We start from the raw sequence: 17,117 nt of genomic DNA, 5'->3' as shown, positions 1-17,117 counted from the left end.
TGTACCACATGGAGATTTCTACACCATGCCTAAATATGGAATTTCTAGGTGAAAATCCATGAACGGCTTCACAGCTAAGTGTCCCACATGCATCAACCCTCAGCACACTGCCCGGCTAACACACCCACCACAAACTAGGACAAACTGTTCCACATCTGCCCAGGACGACTACAGCAAAGGAGACTTTTGCCCCTTACATAAGTCGAAGTTTCAGTGGCTCCCTGTAGCAGCAGGCACCTTGCACTGTGCCTACATAAGCACGGTGGCTGCAGGCGAGGGAACTTGGGAAACGTCTGGGAAGCAGAAGGAGAAGGATCAGTGTCCAAAGTGCAAGAAGGGCCATGTTGCCATCGAACTCCAGCAATGCTGAGGCACCGAGATCCGTGCTGAGGTGACCGTCAGTCACCTCTATAGGAGTGTCAAAACAAAACTAAACAAATTCATCCAAGCCCTCATGGACACCCAAGCTACTCTAATAATAGCACAACAGTCTGGGTGAGCTTAGCCCATCCAGTTATTTGTGCTGGTTAGAACAGCAAAAGAATGAAAGGAAACGCAAGCCTGAGCCTGGCTCATTGTGGGGCTGGGCTTGGCTTGTTTTCTTGGTCATATGCAGGTGACTCCGTATCAGGAAAGAGCACGCCCTCAGACCCAAACAAGAAATCAGATAACAGATATCTGGACATGATAAAACAGGCTGTGGTGACAGACACCAGCCAGAACAGCACCGGCAGCAGCCACAAACTCGCTTGGCTCCTACAACAGCACCACAGCCCTCTCCAGCGCCTTTCAGCTCCACACCCACCCAGATGGGCAGCCCGTAAGTATCCTCCTCTGACACCCCCACTTTTTTAATGTCACTGGCATTGGGGAGAACTGCCAGGAGAAGTGTGTTGCAGGGTGCAGATGTCTTGCAGGGTCCTTCCCTGCTGTAAGACGCTTTAAGGGCAGTTCCCCCACAGTCCGTTCCATTTGCCGCTGGTTGGTTTCTGTTTACCAGCAATCCTTAGCTTGTCGGTGACCTTTCTTCACCCATGGTTTCTCTGCAACTAAGCCTGCCTCAGGGGGAAAGACAAATCGGATAGCTGAAGTGGGGAGGAAGTGAAGGGCCAGATGACATGGAGGAGAAGTGTCATGTCCAAAGCTTGACACTTTCCCATTATTCTTGTAGAGCATTTCTCTCCTCAGCAGCCAGGGAGAAGGGATGCAAGAAAGTCACGTTGTCTGGGGGGGCTGTTCAGTGCAAAAGGAAATGCCCATTGCCTCACCCCTTTGCACTCACTGCAGTAGCATCCACACGAATGCTCATCCCTGCACAGAGGCCAGATCCTGTGCCACAGCTGGGTGCCTTCCTGTCCCCTTACAGAGGAGCTCTGCCAGTCGCTGGCTGGAGGAAGGCACAGCCCCAGCTTGGGAAGGTTGCCCATCTGCCTTTGAGCAGCAGAGGAAAGGGTGTGCAGTCCCAAAAGCACAGAGGATCCCTAAGAGCCTTATCTCCCACACAAAGACCTCAGGGAGCTCCTGAGCCATTCGATGGGGCCTCTCTCTACTGGGGAGCCTGAGACACAGAGCTTTCCTGCGGTGAAACCCAGTGTTTCCATCAATGCCAGTCCAGGAACAAGGAGGCTGAATCCGGGCTGGGGCTCGCTGTGCCGTGTTCAGGTTCCTCTTTCTTGCACCTTTGAGGAAGAGACACGGAGTCTCCCATCCAAAGGCACAGGCACCTCCTTAGAGGCAGTGAGGCCGCCTCTGTCATGAAAAACCCAAGCTGTACACTGGTGAGAGCTCTTTCCTGTTTGTCCCTTGCTTCTCAGCCAGACTGCTGCCAAACCCGCCTCAGTGATGAGCTGCAGAGCTCACAAATGTCCTATCTGTGGCTGCACTGTGGCAGGGTGACAGGTCTCAGCCTTCACTGCCTCCAGGCCAGTCACGAGTTCTCTATCCAGCTGGCACAGGGCCATCCCAGGATGTTTCTGGTCCTGTCAGTCACACATAGGGACAGGGATTTACCTACTGGGTTGGGCTGGGCAGAAGAGGCAGCAGGAGGCAAAGATGCCAACAATTTGGCAGTGAAGAGGGACATCACTGGGAAAAGATGTCCTTACACACATGAGCCTCAAAGCAGAGGAGAAGGCAGATATACCATGGGCTTTCCCCACATCCCCTTACATGCAGAGATCACACAGCAGCACAGGGTCTCGGAGGTGGCTGGCCTCCATCCCTGCCATATGTTAGCACAAATATGATAGCCATTTAATTCTCTGTCCCCTCTCTAGTAAACTTCTGCAACTAGGACAATTTTTAATAGCTTTTCTATTTCATGGATACCGAGGCAGTGAGTGTGAGATGATTGAACAAAATGTCACATTTCTACAAGCCTGCCTTCCTTAGGAAACTGGTCAATACAACAGCAGAGCTTCCTGGGCGGGCAGGAGTAGGCTGAGCTGTAGTGGTCCCAGCCCTGAGGTCTAACAGAAATCCCTGGAGACCTGGTCAGCCAGCCAAGAGCTCCTTCCAAGTGCAGCCTGCTCTTCCTCTGAGCTCTGGGAGCACAGAGGACAGCACAGAGAACAGTGAGTGGTGTGAGGTGTGATGGAAAAGGGAGATGAAAAGCAGCAATGTTTGGGTGCAAGAGACCATGTGTAAGACAGACAAACCAAGGGGCAATACTAGCGGCAAGACAAACTATGGTGAAATTACATCTGCTGGAGCTCTCATTCTGCAGCACACTCTGTGCCCAAGCATAGATATTTTCCTGGTTACTTGTGTCTTCCTTGCCAATTCAGAAAAATGCATGTCCTCCATGTGACATTCCAGTCTCTCCAGAAGCCTGTTGTGAAGAAGCCCTCCAAGGGACACCACAAGAAGTGAGGGAAAAGTGACCAGGCAAGTGGACAGGTTGGTGTCTGATGCTGTGACCTGCCCCCTTCTATGCTGTGTGTGTGTGCTGCTGCTGGGAGAAATTTGGGACTGAGAAGCTTCATCTTTGTGCTCATTAATCAGAGGTGCCTCACTTCCAAGTTTCCAGAGACAGAGGAGGAGTGGGAAGGGGATGCTGAAAGGTCTCTGACCACCAGCACCGCCACCAGGCACTGAGTACAAATTGAGTGGAATCTCTCCTGGCGCTCTAAAAACTGAGAGGCTGTACCTAATCCACCTAATCTAGTTGGTGATGAACTAGGAGGACATCCAGCATATCATAGATTCACCAACTGTTCTGAACTGGAAGGGACTCAAGGTCCAATTCCTAAGTAAATGGCCCACACAGCATTGAAGAATGACATAGCACTGCGTAATAGGCAGTGGAAGGGGACAGCAGGGCCAATGTGAACTTCTTGAAGGAAAGTGGTAAATGATTCTCAGCAGATAAAGCTTGTCAGAAGGAGGAAGACTTCTTTGCAAAGCCTCAAGCCTGAGGCTGGGCTTGAAGCCAAGGCCTCTGTGTTTATGCCTCTTTGCAGACCTGGGTGGACAGTGCTTCAATGCCATGTGGCTCTGCAGCCAGTGATACCCTTTCCTGATGCCACTTCCCTGTTTTTCAGCGTGAAGCAGAAGCCTGCAAGACAGCACTCAGCACAGTACACATTCCGGGGAGAGGAGCAGAGTCGGGTTTGCCACCCACTCTGAGAGAGGAGCAAAGTGGACAGCAGTCACAGGTGTGTCTCAGTAGTACCCATGTCCCTGGCCCTCAAAGGAAGGTGAGTGGCTGCAGGTGCATCCAGGGTGCCTCTCTGAGCTGGGCACCTGTCTGTCTGTGTAGGACACTGGGCCCCAGGCAACCCAGACAGAGGAGCACCATGTCTGCCAGCCTCAGTGGGTAGCAGAGCTGCAGGTATTCAGTCCTGCTGCACTTAGCAATCTACAGGCATGCAAAGACCTGCATGTTGAGCTCAGATGCTGGAAATGGGTTGTATCAATGGCACTGGGTGCCCCAGAGCTATGGGACAAGAGTAGGGAGGCAAGAGGAGCCCTGCAGTTCAGATCCTGTCATGTCTGCACTTTACTCAGTAGTCCAAAGATCACAAGGGATGTCCTTGTCTGAAATAACAGAAAGAAAGGCATTATCCCAGAATAGTCCTCCTGTCCCTGGAGTTTGCTGACAAATGCCTCTTTTCCAGTCAGACCATGCTGCAAAGGGCATGTGTGGGGCTGAGTCATACTCTCCTCCCACGACTGGTCCACACATGGGAGATCATTAAGCCACATTTGCTGTGACCAAAAGTGCATCAAATGCACCCCCCCAACCCAGTAACACATGTGCACCACAGTCCTAGGCAGGACTGAGACACTCCTGTTCTACTTGCCAGGGGAGTCCCTAGACCCCAGCCAAAAGGCTCAGAGCCCATCTTGGGAAGGGTGCCATAAGAGGCAACAACTTCGTGTTTTGCAACAGGCATCCCCACAACAGTTTTTACCATGGTAGCAAGAGAGCCTGCAGGAACCAGGATGGGTCTACTGCAACAGAGGTACCTGCTCTATGTGCTGAATTTTGGGACCATTGCCTTGATGTCCTATGCACTGGGGTATGAAGCCGGAAACCTGGTGAACCTCCCTGACAAACGCATTGGCTTTTACAACTTCTGCCTGTGGAATGACACAGCTGCGGAGCTGCAGTGCCTGGACAACAAGCAGCTACAGGCAATGGGCATCAGTCTATTAGAAATAGCACTAGCCAGGGTTTGTGTGTATTCCTGCCTGGTCGTCATTCTCTTCCACTTCACTTATATTTTATTTATGAATTACACTGGGGAGAGAATGGAATGTAAGAGCATCTGCATCATAGCCCTCATCAAGATGATAGTCCTGTCTGCAGGCCTGTTTATATTAATTTTAAAAACCCGGTGGTGGATTTGTTTGTCTGATTTCACTGGAGGCTTCCTGGCACTGCTTGGGACACTGGCTCTGCTACAGCTCGAGATTCTTATGCTACCGTGTACCTCAGCTGGGCCAAGTACACACAAAGATGTCAAAGTCATGTAACTGAAGAGGAGGTCCTGACCACTAAGATTTGACAGTGAAGAAGATGCAAGAGCTATTAGTAACATGATTTAAAATAGTAATCCAAAAACAGCTTTACTCCCTAGCAAAAATCTGATTCCCAGTCCAAAGGCTCATGTCAAGCCATGCTCTGGCACATTGCTGTGTGCAGCAATCCTGTATTAAGCTGGTAGCAGACACTAAGAGCCATAGCACAGCACAGAAGCTTCCCAGGTACAACAGCATGTAACACCCCTCAATGTGGGGTACAGCATCAAAGTGACAGCACTTCTGGGCCCCAAAGAGCAGTGAAGGTAGCAGAACCAGCACACAGTGGACACAACCCTCTGCCCATATGTAGTTGAAGTAAAATAGTTGCCACTATCATACAGTATGTGATTAATCCATAATTAACTAACAAAATGCTGTTATTACCTTTTCCTGTACTATATAACAAAGATAAAGGGACTTTAAAAACAGGATTTGCAGATTATGTTTAACTAGGAACTAACAAATGTTGAGGAAAATGGAACCGAATAGGTAATTTCTTTGTAAGGCAACAGGATATAAATCACTTAAAATAACTAAGCAGCCAATCAACAAGCCACCATCAAGGCTGTAAAGAAAGCCGTCTAGGACAACAGAGAAATAACACCAGAAAGAACCTGTTTTGTAGTTTGAAAACAAGGTAACAGACTGAACACGCACCAATTAAGAAAGTGCAATAAAAGGACAAGTGATGAAGACGATTAAACGACCACCAAAACCCCTGAAGGGGTTGTAATAACCCCTGAAGGACACTAGGTGGCAGGAAAGACTGAAATAGTTAACTTCTCTCGGTATCATCATTTTTCAAAACAGGCCTTTCATGTTATTGATTTGTCTGTGTAGTGAATATGTAACTGCCTTGTAACTAGAAACTGCATTAATTCCTCCAGTGGCTGGGAGAACTTATGCAAATAAAGAATGCCTGTTTAACAATGTCTTGGGGGAACTTTATCATGCTTGTATCCCCAAATCGTCTGCTCTGTTGGTGTTGAATATTGAGTTCTGCAGCTTTAAGACTGGTTCCAGGAGTGAAGGGGGAGAAAAGAGGTGCAGAGTTTGTTATCAGAGACTGCACTGGCTCCCCGCATCCTACACACAGACTGTGTTGTCTGCAGTGGAGAGCAAGACAGAGCTCTCCTTTGCTTTTGATTATATTTTCTGGCTAGCTGAGGCAAAGAAGTTCCCTGGACTGTGGGGTTTTTTTCCTTTTTCATGGAATTGTTCGAACTGCTCTGGACTGAAAACCCAGAAGAGCACCGGGAGCTCACACCTGTGACCCACCATGCCTGGCCTGGGCCACGGCATTTCCCAGCACCAGAGGGACTGAGAGCAGACTGAGTGAGCCGGGCTGCAGCCCACGGAAAGGACTCTTCTGAATCTCTCATCTCTGTGGAGTAGCCAGAGGTTTTGCTGTTTAGTAGTGTTCATTTTGGTGCTGGGAAGGGATTTGCCTGTTAAATAAACAGTTTTCTTCCACTTCTCTCCAAGGAAATATTTTTCCCGAACCAGGAAACCGGGGAGGGATTTCTTGAATCTGTTCCTAGAGGAACCCCATTCAGAGGTTTCCTCCCATATTTGCCCTAAACCAGGACAAACAGTGATGTCCTTTGCTGTTGAGTGAATTTGTTTCAAGGGACATCAGGGTCTGTTTTCTCTCTTGCTTCAGCCTTGGTGGGGATGAGGCTGGTGATGCTGATTTGACTGCTTCTTCATTTCAATACATGCTCTCACACCTGGCCTCACGTGGTTTGTTCGTCCCCTTTTTGGACTGGGAAGAGGATACTCAGTCCTCTTCAACCCTTCCTAAACCCCCATGCACGCTGCCACAGGGACAGCCCCCTCAGGGCAGTCCTGGTCCCTGCCTGTCTGCTCTGGCACATCTTCCCAGCATTGCGAGGGCTGCTGGAGTCCGGAGGCAAATTCAGCACCAGGCCCAATGGGAACAGGCTGCCAGGCCCCACTGCAGCTGTGACAGAGGGACCACAAGGACAAGGGAGCCCCCAAGGCTGAGCCATGACCATGTAGCTCTGCCAGCAAAGGTCTTCCGGATCAGCAGCTCCCTGCTCCCCTCCATGCCCAACACCGACCCACCAAAGGGATACCCACAGAAACCCGAATGTCCTCTTTATTCTGTCCGTGCTCTCAAATGTGAAACTGAAACGAACACATCCTAATCTGGAGCCAAATCGCACTGAGCTCAGCATAGAGTGGGGGAACTGAGTACCTCCTTCCTTTCCTCTCTGGCCTTCATGGGTACCCTACACAGGGCACCAACACAGCAGATGGATGCACAGCCCCCTCCAGGCCCTTCTCCCACCGTTCTCTGGGCCGCGGGAGGAAACACCCTCCCCACTGTGCCCTCTTCTCCTGGCAAGTCAAGAGAGGAGATGTTAGCTGAAAAAGATCTCCCTGACGTATTTCAGGACGTCGTCCTCAGAGTCCTCCCCGCCTGTCCTCTCTGCGACAGCACCAGCACCAGGACGGGGTGGAAGTGTCGGACCGTGGTCGCTGCCTCCATCCTTGGCCGTGCTTCCAGGAGCTTCGTTTGGTGTTGGCGGGAGCTCCTGCTCCTCTTCGCTCCGGAACCGGGCCTGCTCTTCACCTTCCTCGCACTGTAGATTATGACCACAGGGAAAACAACAAGCGCCGGCCGTGCGTGACTTCGCGCCGGCAGCACCCCAAGGAGCAGCAGGGCAGCCCAGCATCCCCGTGAGCCACGCCTCGCCAGGCCCCGGGCCCGCGGCTCTGCTCTGCAGCGCCCGGCAGGCTGCAAAGGCACCGGCGCTGCTGGGACACGTGGGACGGGCCCGGGAAAGCCGTGCGGCACCCGGCAGCGCCTTCCGACCCGCCCAGAGAGCCGCGGGCAGCAGCGTTGACTGCCGCCCTCCGCAGCCCAGCCGCCGGCCCTGCTCGGCTGCGGCCAGGGCCGCGTCCCCGCCCCCGGAGGTCCCGGCTCACCTCGGCCAGGACCGCCAGGGCCACCTCCAGCAGCTCCGCCTCGTTCATGCAGTACAGCGCCGCCGGCCTGGGCAGTGCACAGGGACGCTCAGCGCGGGCAGCGCCGGGGCTCGCCCTCCCGCCCGCCGCCCCAGCCCTGCCCCGCCCCAGCGGCGCTACCTGCGCCCCGCCGCCGCCGCCGCCCGCCGCCTCCGGGCCCTGGGGGACGGGGCCGCCGCCGCCCGCTCGTCCCCCGCCGCCCCCATCCAGGCCGGCAGCTGCCGCTGCCTCTGCCGCCCGCCCGCCGCCATGCCCACGGGGGCGGTGCCGCCTTCCGCCCGGCACGCCCACGCTGCTTCCCCGCCGACCGGGAGCGAAGGGAGCTGGAAGAGCGGCCCCGAGCCGCCCGGAAAGCCGAGCCACGACAGGGCCTCGTGTTTGATCTGGCAGGCGGGCGGTCAGCGAGGCCGCGCGTCCCTCCATAGCCCTTCAAGGAGCAAACGTGGCTCTGGGCCAGCTGCGGAGCAGACGCCACGTTCGGAACGACGCGAGCCAGCCCCCGGAGCGCTGCGGTACGGTCCCGCGGGGAGCGCAGGGCCCGGCAGCAGCGCTCGGCCGGAGCGGCGGGACCCGTGCCGGGAAGCGAGGAGAGAGGGGAGCCTGGGCCAAGGATGGAGTCAAAGCCCCTCCGGGAATAAAGCAACAATGTTGAGCATTGTTCTAGCAAACAACGTGATCATTCCTTCCCTCCGAGCTTCTAGCATAGTATCCATGCTGTGCTAATGCATCATTTTGCATAGCAGCCTTACGCTGGCGCTTGTTGTTTATGCTTCTTTCCCTGTATGAGGGTTTTTGTTTCGCTTTCAGACCTACTTCTGAAGCAAACCTGAAAGTAGTCTCTCTCCCAGAAATCTCAACAAATCCTCAGTGAGGAGTGGAAGATAACATTTGGAAGAGAGTAACATCCGTGGTAGTGGTCAAGGCCAGGCTGAATGGGGCTTTGGACCACCTGGGCTAGTGGAAGGTGATGGTGCCCATAGCAGAAAGTTGGAACTAGAAGAGCTTTAGGTCACTTCCAACCCAGACTATTCAAGAATATTGTAATTCCAAATTCCAAAACATCTATGCAATGTAGTCAACCCTGCAGGGCTTGGAATACAGCCACGATCTTTCTTGCCATTTGAGAGGCCAACAAAGGCTCCCATTTGAGAGCTCTCTAAACTCTCAGACTAACCCTGGGAATTCCTGAAGTCAGTACCGGAGCAGAGGAGAAATTAGCTCAGACTGGCATGAAGAACAGCAGCACCATTAGTATCACATCCCACTGAGGTGGAAACCCTCTACTTAGATGTCATTCTGGCAGAGGACCCGTTAGTCTTGGAGTCCCTTGAAATTAGTCCCTGGGGTTATCAGATGAGTGTCGTTAGCAGGAGCAAGTTACTCCACGGACAACAAGTACCTGGAGCATGAAGATTCCTGTAGTGAGGACTTCAGTATCCAGCGTTGTTGCTCCTGAACAGCTGTCTGTGAGTAGGGCTACCCATATGGTTCATGAATGGCTGTTCATTTTCCAGCAGTGCATGCTATGCCAAGGAACAACAGTGCCATAAACACCTCATACAAGCCAAGGACATAAGCAGCAGAAAGCTCCATGGCAATGTGGAAGCAGATGAAATATATCTGCTTAGTCCATTCAAAGATTATGCAATACCTGAGCACAGCACTTGCCCTGATGTTGGGGGGCTTAGGGGGAGAGACAGCCCTATACAGGGACAGACTGATCTTGGCCTCCCTTCACCTATCCACCATCAGGCAGCCCCTAGGCATTATGTAGGTTCTGAACTCCAACACGAGTATTTCAAAGTCTGACTCAGGATTTCTGCTCTGGCTGATGGCAGATACCTATGGCAAGTTAATGCAGTGCATATAAGGGAACGCAGCTGGTTTTTCTCCTGGATGTTTGGTTCACCCTGGTGTGCAGGTGTGGTGCTGGAAGCATCTGATGAAAACACAAGAGCTTTTTTTGCATGCAGGAGACTTGGACATCACTGCCCTCACCACCCTCCATGTTTTGCAGCAACTGCTGAACAAAGCATAGAGTTCAAATGCAAGGGAATATTTTCTTTTTATGGAAAAAAAATAAACAAATAAAAACAAACAAAATGATAACAACAAATGTCATACCCAAAGAATACTCTGGTTTCTCATCAGCCTTTCCAGTTGGAGTCATCTTATTGTCATGCACTGTGCTGCCTCATGCTTGCTTCCTCCAGCCTCACCTTCTTCTGCAGAACCCTGACATGGCCACAGCCTTTTAGCCACGTGCTACTCAAGACTCCCTAACAGAGGGAAGTCCAGCTGCCACAATGGATCAGTGGAGACTTCTTTTTCACTGCTGCCACTGATCCAGTCCCATACTGGCATTCTGTTGCACAGTGGTTTGGCAAATGTATTTATCAAGAGGCAAAAGCTACAATGAGAAGAGGGACTTTGCCTTTTCTCTCATGCAGTTTGTCCCTGTGAGTTAACACTGGTTTTGTCAAGTCTGTTGCTCTTTCCCCCTTCAGTATTGTCCACGCTAAGACTTTTGAGCCAGTAAGGTTGTTAATTTAATTTTCCCATCCATAGAAGCAGTGAGGCAGGTCCCGCAGTCCATGGCTGTGCTCCAGTCCACTGTGACAACAGGAGCTCGGTGTCCTCCCAGGGAAAGGCAGCTCTCCAGAACCTTTTCCTCACCATTTAACTAAAAAGAAGGAAAGCACAAGATTTTAAGGACGTAACTTCCTGCACTGGGGGCAATGCACCCAACATGGCAAGCAAAAGCCTGATAGAGACTCTGTATCTCTACGAGCATGCATATGTAAGCAGAAAATCAGAGAGACACTGACTTACACACACGTGAAAGAAAGGTTCCAGTCTCACTACAGAAGTGTTCTCAAGCAGCTCAACTTTTGACATCAGCTGAACTGCAGTAATTGAACAAGGCAGGCTAAGGGCATACACTGATGAGAAGCACATAAGCCTAAGCGACAGCTCATGTTAGTTCAGGTGCTCCGAGTGCCCCAGATGCAAAGTGAAAATTCCACCTAATCTGCCTTGCAAGAGCATGGGCATGTGATCAGTAACATTTGTTACAGAAACACAGAAATTTGGGCACCCGGAACCATTCAGCCTTACCCTTCATTTCATTTCAGTGCACAGTAAGGGAAGAGAATCAGGCTGGGTCTAACACAGAATCAGCAGGAACAGAAGACAGACTGAACACAAGCACCAATCAACAATCCTATATTTAAAAAGTACTTAAAACTTTGTCCTAGGCACTTGGACACTAAAAACTAAGCTTTAAGAAGGAGCTCCAGCTACACACATAGGACGCAAACACTTGCTGTACACCACACACTCCTAAATGCACACTGTGTGAAACTGAGCAGCAACTCTGACAGAGCAAGGAGGGATATATGCTGCTTAAGAACTTCCAGTGGCTGCTGCTGCACCCTTGTAATTAACAGCAGCTTGTATGGATACTTAAAGAGTACTCCCCATCACTTCTCACACTTACCTTAAAAATTACTCCCCCACTAGAAGAACATGTCAACATGTAATTGCCCTCAGAGTCAAAAGCAAAAAGCCGTCCTCGTGGGAACTGGACTTGCTTGTAGCCACTGTACCCGGACAGAACAAAAGGACCTGTAGCTTCCCTGGGAAGGTCATACTCAGACACCTTCAAGCCACTTTTATGGATATTCCACTGAATAAACTAGGAGGAGAAAAAGAGATAACAAAAGCCTATAATGAAATTAACTGGGATGCAAGTACAGTCGCCTTTTTTGCTTTTAAGCAAAATGATGGGTATTCCTCACAAACAGAAGATGGCATTTTAACATCCATATCTAAGTGGCTGTATTAATAAAACACAGGCTGCAAAGGCTGTAAGAGTGCCTTCTATCCAGGCAAAGATAAGCCCTGCCCTCCTCAAGCACTACTGTCTATGTGTCCTTCCACACTGCATGCAGGACTATGGTGAGAACTTGCTTAACTCCTCAGCCAAGGTCCGTCCCTGAGCCACACCTCTACTGCTGAAGCGTGAGGAACAGCAGAAATGGAAGTGTTTATTACAAACACAGCAGGGAGCTGCCGATGAGATTTATGCAAAATGGTCAATGATCTGCTTCCCTGTGAATCCCAGATCTCAAACGTGGTGATCTCAGGGGCAGAGAAAGGTCATCCTCACATGGACTATCGAGGAAACAGTTGTCACCAACAGTAGGATTTGCAGACAAGATCCAAGACAGCTCCAACTATTTATACCTTTTCAGCCACTCTCTGCAGACTGCATGGGGCAGGGTGAGATTGCACAGAAACCTTACAGTCAAACCTTATTAGGCAGTTCACTGGAAGAAGCAAAGAACTGTATCTACACCAGGTGGCCTTTTAGAGGAGAAAAAAAATTGGTGATACAGAGCTTGCCCTATTGCATCACTTAAATCAATACACTTCTTTTCTGCAGCCTTACAATTTGCAGATCAATCCAGGCACAATAAAAAGTGTATTATTTTGTTTTGTGTAAACCTTATTTCATTAATCATGGAAGACACTGTGCTGATTGCTTTCAGCCAAAGTAGTTAAAAGTAAAGGGTAAGTTCAAAGTCCAGGGTAAATGACAGCAGAGCAAGGATCTGTATGCTGACCAAACAGTACATCTATTAGACACGATCAGCTCCTCCTGTGTAGACTGTGAGTGACTGGGAGATGAGAAGTCCAGGTGATTTTACAGAGGTGAGCACTGTGTGTTATGAAGAGTTGTGGCCCTAACGTGATAATTTATTAGGGAATAAAACATTTGTACGTTTCGTTTTTGGGGAAATATTAATAGGTTGGATCTGTCTCATCAAATTTAAGATGTCCATAGTACAGGAATCAAGATCTGAGCTACACAACTGGTGCTGAAATGCAAAGAAATAAAAAGACACGTGAATAAATTTAGATTAGACATTAGGGAAAAATGCTTCACTACGAGGATGAAGATTCACCAGAACCAGTTGGCCAGAGAAGCTGTTGATGCTTTATCCCTGGAAGTGTTCAAGGCAGGCTGGATGGTTCTTGGAGCAACCTGGTCTAGTGGGAGTTATCCCTGGCCACAGCAGGAGAGTTGGAACCAGGTGATCTTTAAGGTCTCTTCCAACCCAGACCACTCCGTGATTCTGTGATGGTTCTATGATTGTGACGCACCGTCAGAGAACGAGGTCAAATGAGCAGTGCAGACCAGAAATATTCATTTTCCCTGTAGCTTAACCCTGATCATCCAGAAGGCAGTTTTTGCTCCAAAGAAGGTGGCTTTCACCTGTCAGCTTCTGAAGTACAGCTGAGCAAGCAGTCACAGGTCAGCATGGGGAGGACACTGGCGTTAAGCACAAGAAGGATCACGCTCATGGACTTTGTGCCAGTCATATTCTGCAACACCCAGTTCAGAGCGCTCAGGAGCTGTGTCCTCCTCTCACACACGCAGAAGACTCATCACAGTGTCACTAAGGGCCCACTGCCTACATCTAAGCTCAAATGTAGCCTCAGATTTAAAAGACTGATTTCACACGAGGACAAAGAGACATTTTGTTTTCCTGTAACCTATATTTACTCGTTTGGCTGAGAAAAAAAGGGATGAAGCATGTTTTTCTCCTTGTTTACTTGCTGTTTGCTTCTTCGTTGCCTGTGATTGACATACTATTACTCAAGAGGTTTCCCATAGATATGCAAAGCAAACTCTTGTGTGTGAATGTCTTTTAGAAAGCTTGGGGATGAAACTTAGCCAAAAATAATAGTTCCTGTAAATAGTTGCTTCCTGTTTGTGACATAAACACTGTAAATAAACAAGAGAAAAAGGGAAAATTTAGCAGAGGAGGAGATGTTCAGGACTGAACACTACTTTGGCCACCTAAGAGCCTGACCCTGTATGCTATGCTTGCCAAGACCTATAAACACCAGTATGCATTGCAAAACTCTTTGTCAGGTCGAGCTTCACTAGGTCCTCTTCTGTCATTTTGATGCTAAAATATAAGTGATGATATCTTTCATGCAATGAAACTGTATGGATTGCATTCACATATCTTTCATGCAATTAATGAAGTCCTTTTGCTGGGTGTCAGAAGCAAAACATGTCAGGGTGATGCTGTTACTCTGTAAAGTAAGGAACAACAGTTTATCAAATGGATCACAAAACCTTCAAGAATCTTCTTGATTCTCTTCCTCTCATGATTATGTGCATTTTCCCATGTGGAGCTACTTCATCGAGTAAGCTAATTTATTAGATCAAAAGACTTAACCAGAAGTTCTGCTGTTGATCCTTGATGAAAGTTGCTAAAGGCATTTGACAAAAGGTGAACAGCAAGGAATATCACAGCTGCAATAGAATTTATGATAGAAATTCATCCTGAAGCTGTATTTAGCCCTCAACAATACTTGGCTGATGTTCAGCCTAGAAAATTATATGGCCACAAGCTGTAAAATAGGAGCACTGTTATTGCTGCCGAGAGAAAGCAAACTCCTGTTTTTTGGAAAAAAGTCACGTTGATATTTTGAAGCGTAATATTCCTTTTATGCCTATAAATTCTATAATGCTGACTGCTTTTTTAATGCTTCCAGTGGTTCAAGAAGTAGACCAGCATTTCTTGAGCTTTTTGCATTTCATGCCAATTCCTCTTTTCAGAAGCCCGAACATATGAAAAACAGAGCGGTAGCAATTGACACTGCTGAGAAAGCATAGCTGTCCAGGTTCCCACACTAAAAATAAACAAGTCATATTGGGTAGGAAGTGAGCTCCTTTGTTAATATGATACAATTGTTTGTATCCAGGTTCTTAAATATTTACTGGAAAGAACTGCATAAGGGATTCAACCTTGAACAGCTTTCTTACATGTACTCCTTCTGGCATTGTGACTGTCGTGTTTATTGGCAATTGTTGGTTTGGTTTGTTGAGGCTTTTTCAATTTGTAACTGTAATATTCCCTTATGAATCAAAATGGATACCAAGACAGTGGAAAAATAAAAAAAACAAAAACAACCAACCTAAAATATTAGGACAACATTTTCACAGCATTGCTAAGAACAGAAGTCATAAATGCAAAAGGACTCATATTTTTCATCCAAGGAGGAACATGCTGTGTCTGTTTGGGTTTTTTTCTGACCAGAGACACATATATGCCTATTTAATTTAATCACTCTAACTTTACACAATTTTGTCACCAAAAGAAAAATACCAGCCTTTACATGATAAATGTTTTCCCATTAGTTATTGAACTCTTACCAAGGTTCCCCTGTCCCAGCCTGGTGTACACTCCCTGAACAGCCCCTAAAGTGGCTGACTGATAGATAATACCTTTTTGTCAAACAGTCTTTGGGAACTTGTTAGTAATAATTCATTCCTGTTTCGATTCTTTTTCAGAAACTCAAGGCACTTCGGTTTCACTGACTCAAGGCACTGATACTCAATGTAAAATATTTCAGGTACCTGAGACAGTGAAAAAAAAAGTAAACATTATAGTCTTGTTTAATTCTTTAAATACCAAAAGCCATTTAATTCTATAATCTCAAACCTCAGTAAAGAGTACGTTCCACAGAGATAGGTATGGAGTTCTTTGGCTGGGATTTCCCTCAGTCCCAGCATTTGGAAGAGCTCATTTTTCTGTAATTTAAAATTGTCTTCATCACATTAATACACTATGATCATGCCTTTATAATACGGAGCTCATTGGCCTTAGTATTAATAATGAAATTCTATATCCATGGTAAAAGCCACCTCTTACTTAGAATAAAAGGTGTTTAAAAATGTTTTAATAAATGGTGTCTAAAATTTCTTTGTTTCCCAAGGGACACACCAGCCCATACACTGTCAGACCTGGTTCCTCTCGCCTGCTGATCATGGACCTCACCCAGTGGTTCTGTGAGGGGAGGTGCTTGCAGTGCAGCACTAAAGCAGCTGCAGCCAACCTGGCCCATGTCTAGCTGGGGAGACACATCTGCTGGGTCAGGTCATGCTGACAGAGACAGCCCAGGGGCCTGGCCTGCAGCACTGATTTGGACATGTGGCCCTCACCTGCCATCGGTGCAGTGTCACACCAGCCAAGGCACTGGAGGCCCAGTCTTGAGAAAAGAGACATATCAGCCACCCACAGGATGCAGGGAGAGATGAAGTGAAAAGGGAGTCCCCTTCTCCCAGCCTCTAAGTCTGGGCACAGCTCACTACAGCTGTAATTACAGTAATTAATTAAATTATTACAGCAATTCTCTTCTCTGGGACAGGCAGTCCAGTTGAGTTCAAGCACAGTTAAGTATGGTACAATAAGTACAATAAGTAAGTAAGTAAGTTTAAGTACAGTTGACTATATTGCAGTGTTAGGACCAGTAAGAGCTTGCCTGCCAAAGAGGAGATTAATAAAGAACGTCCCTTTAAATGTTTTTGCAGGCTTGGTACTTCCACCCCCAGCTGTAGATTTCATTCCTAGATGTTTTGTACCCTACCCAAGGGGAGAAACATAACAGATCACATTCTTCTAGGCTTTCCTGAAATTGGTAGTGCTTAGAGGAAGTTTAACAAACAAATAAATAAATATCCCAGCTCTTCATAATTTGTTTCTGTGTTTTTTAGCCAGACTCTTGGAGTATTATCCAACAAAATCATACGTGGGATAAGGTACAGTAGTTTACTTTAAAAACGCGAGGCTAAAATAAGCAAAAAGTTTTGGACAGTCTTAGTTCATCTCATGCTTTCCTTGTGATTGCTAATATTACTAAACTGCTGAGTGTTTGCTTTAACTGCATCATGAGAAATCAAGAACTGCAGAGCAGTTAATTCCACTTTAAAGCCATGAAAACCGTCTTAATGTATGCTAAAAATGATGCCTATTTCAGGAAACAATTCCAGGAACCAATGCTCACACAGGAATTCAGCAGAAGTTGGCTCCTGGAACGTGCTCTTCTTTCCCATCCACAGAAAACAGAACCCAGCAGCCCAAACACTCCATCCAGTCTCTCCTACCTCCAGGCACACACAGGTAGAAGCCCTGCTCTCTTTCTCCTCTCCCTTCCCATTCTTTCTCCATGAGACATGCTGATGATCATTCCCCTGCTTACCCCATCCCCAGCAGATTTTCCTTCCCAACCAC

At 48.2% G+C, this 17,117-nt stretch overlaps 2 protein-coding genes across 2 annotated transcripts; one reads left to right on the top strand and one right to left on the bottom strand.

Annotated features, from left to right (window-relative positions):
• The first annotated feature begins 657 nt into the window (after positions 1 to 657).
• On the top strand, positions 658 to 6,505 carry LOC148223606 (transmembrane protein 140-like). The gene is given in 4 exon segments (XM_088165153.1): positions 658 to 820; positions 3,543 to 3,656; positions 4,394 to 4,921; positions 4,924 to 6,505. Coding segments are annotated over 2 exon segments (594 nt in total). The 5' UTR covers positions 658 to 820; positions 3,543 to 3,656; positions 4,394 to 4,416; the 3' UTR covers positions 5,013 to 6,505.
• A 627-nt stretch (positions 6,506 to 7,132) lies between these two features.
• On the bottom strand, positions 7,133 to 10,544 carry LOC148223605 (cell cycle regulator of non-homologous end joining-like). Its single transcript, XM_088165154.1, has 3 exons — positions 8,143 to 10,544; positions 7,984 to 8,050; positions 7,133 to 7,637 (listed from the first exon to the last, which is right to left on the bottom strand). Exons 1-3 carry the CDS (start codon positions 8,271 to 8,273, stop codon positions 7,416 to 7,418), a joined length of 420 nt encoding a protein of 139 aa, XP_088021280.1. The 5' UTR covers positions 8,274 to 10,544; the 3' UTR covers positions 7,133 to 7,415.
• Positions 10,545 to 17,117: the final 6,573 nt, after the last annotated feature.

The sequence above is a fragment of the Sturnus vulgaris genome, chromosome 5, assembly GCF_052056855.1.
Source record: "Sturnus vulgaris isolate bStuVul1 chromosome 5, bStuVul1.hap1, whole genome shotgun sequence".
Lineage (NCBI taxonomy): Eukaryota > Metazoa > Chordata > Aves > Passeriformes > Sturnidae > Sturnus > Sturnus vulgaris.
Note: the sequence above shows the minus strand (reverse complement) of the source record. Positions and strands in the feature narration are given on the sequence as shown.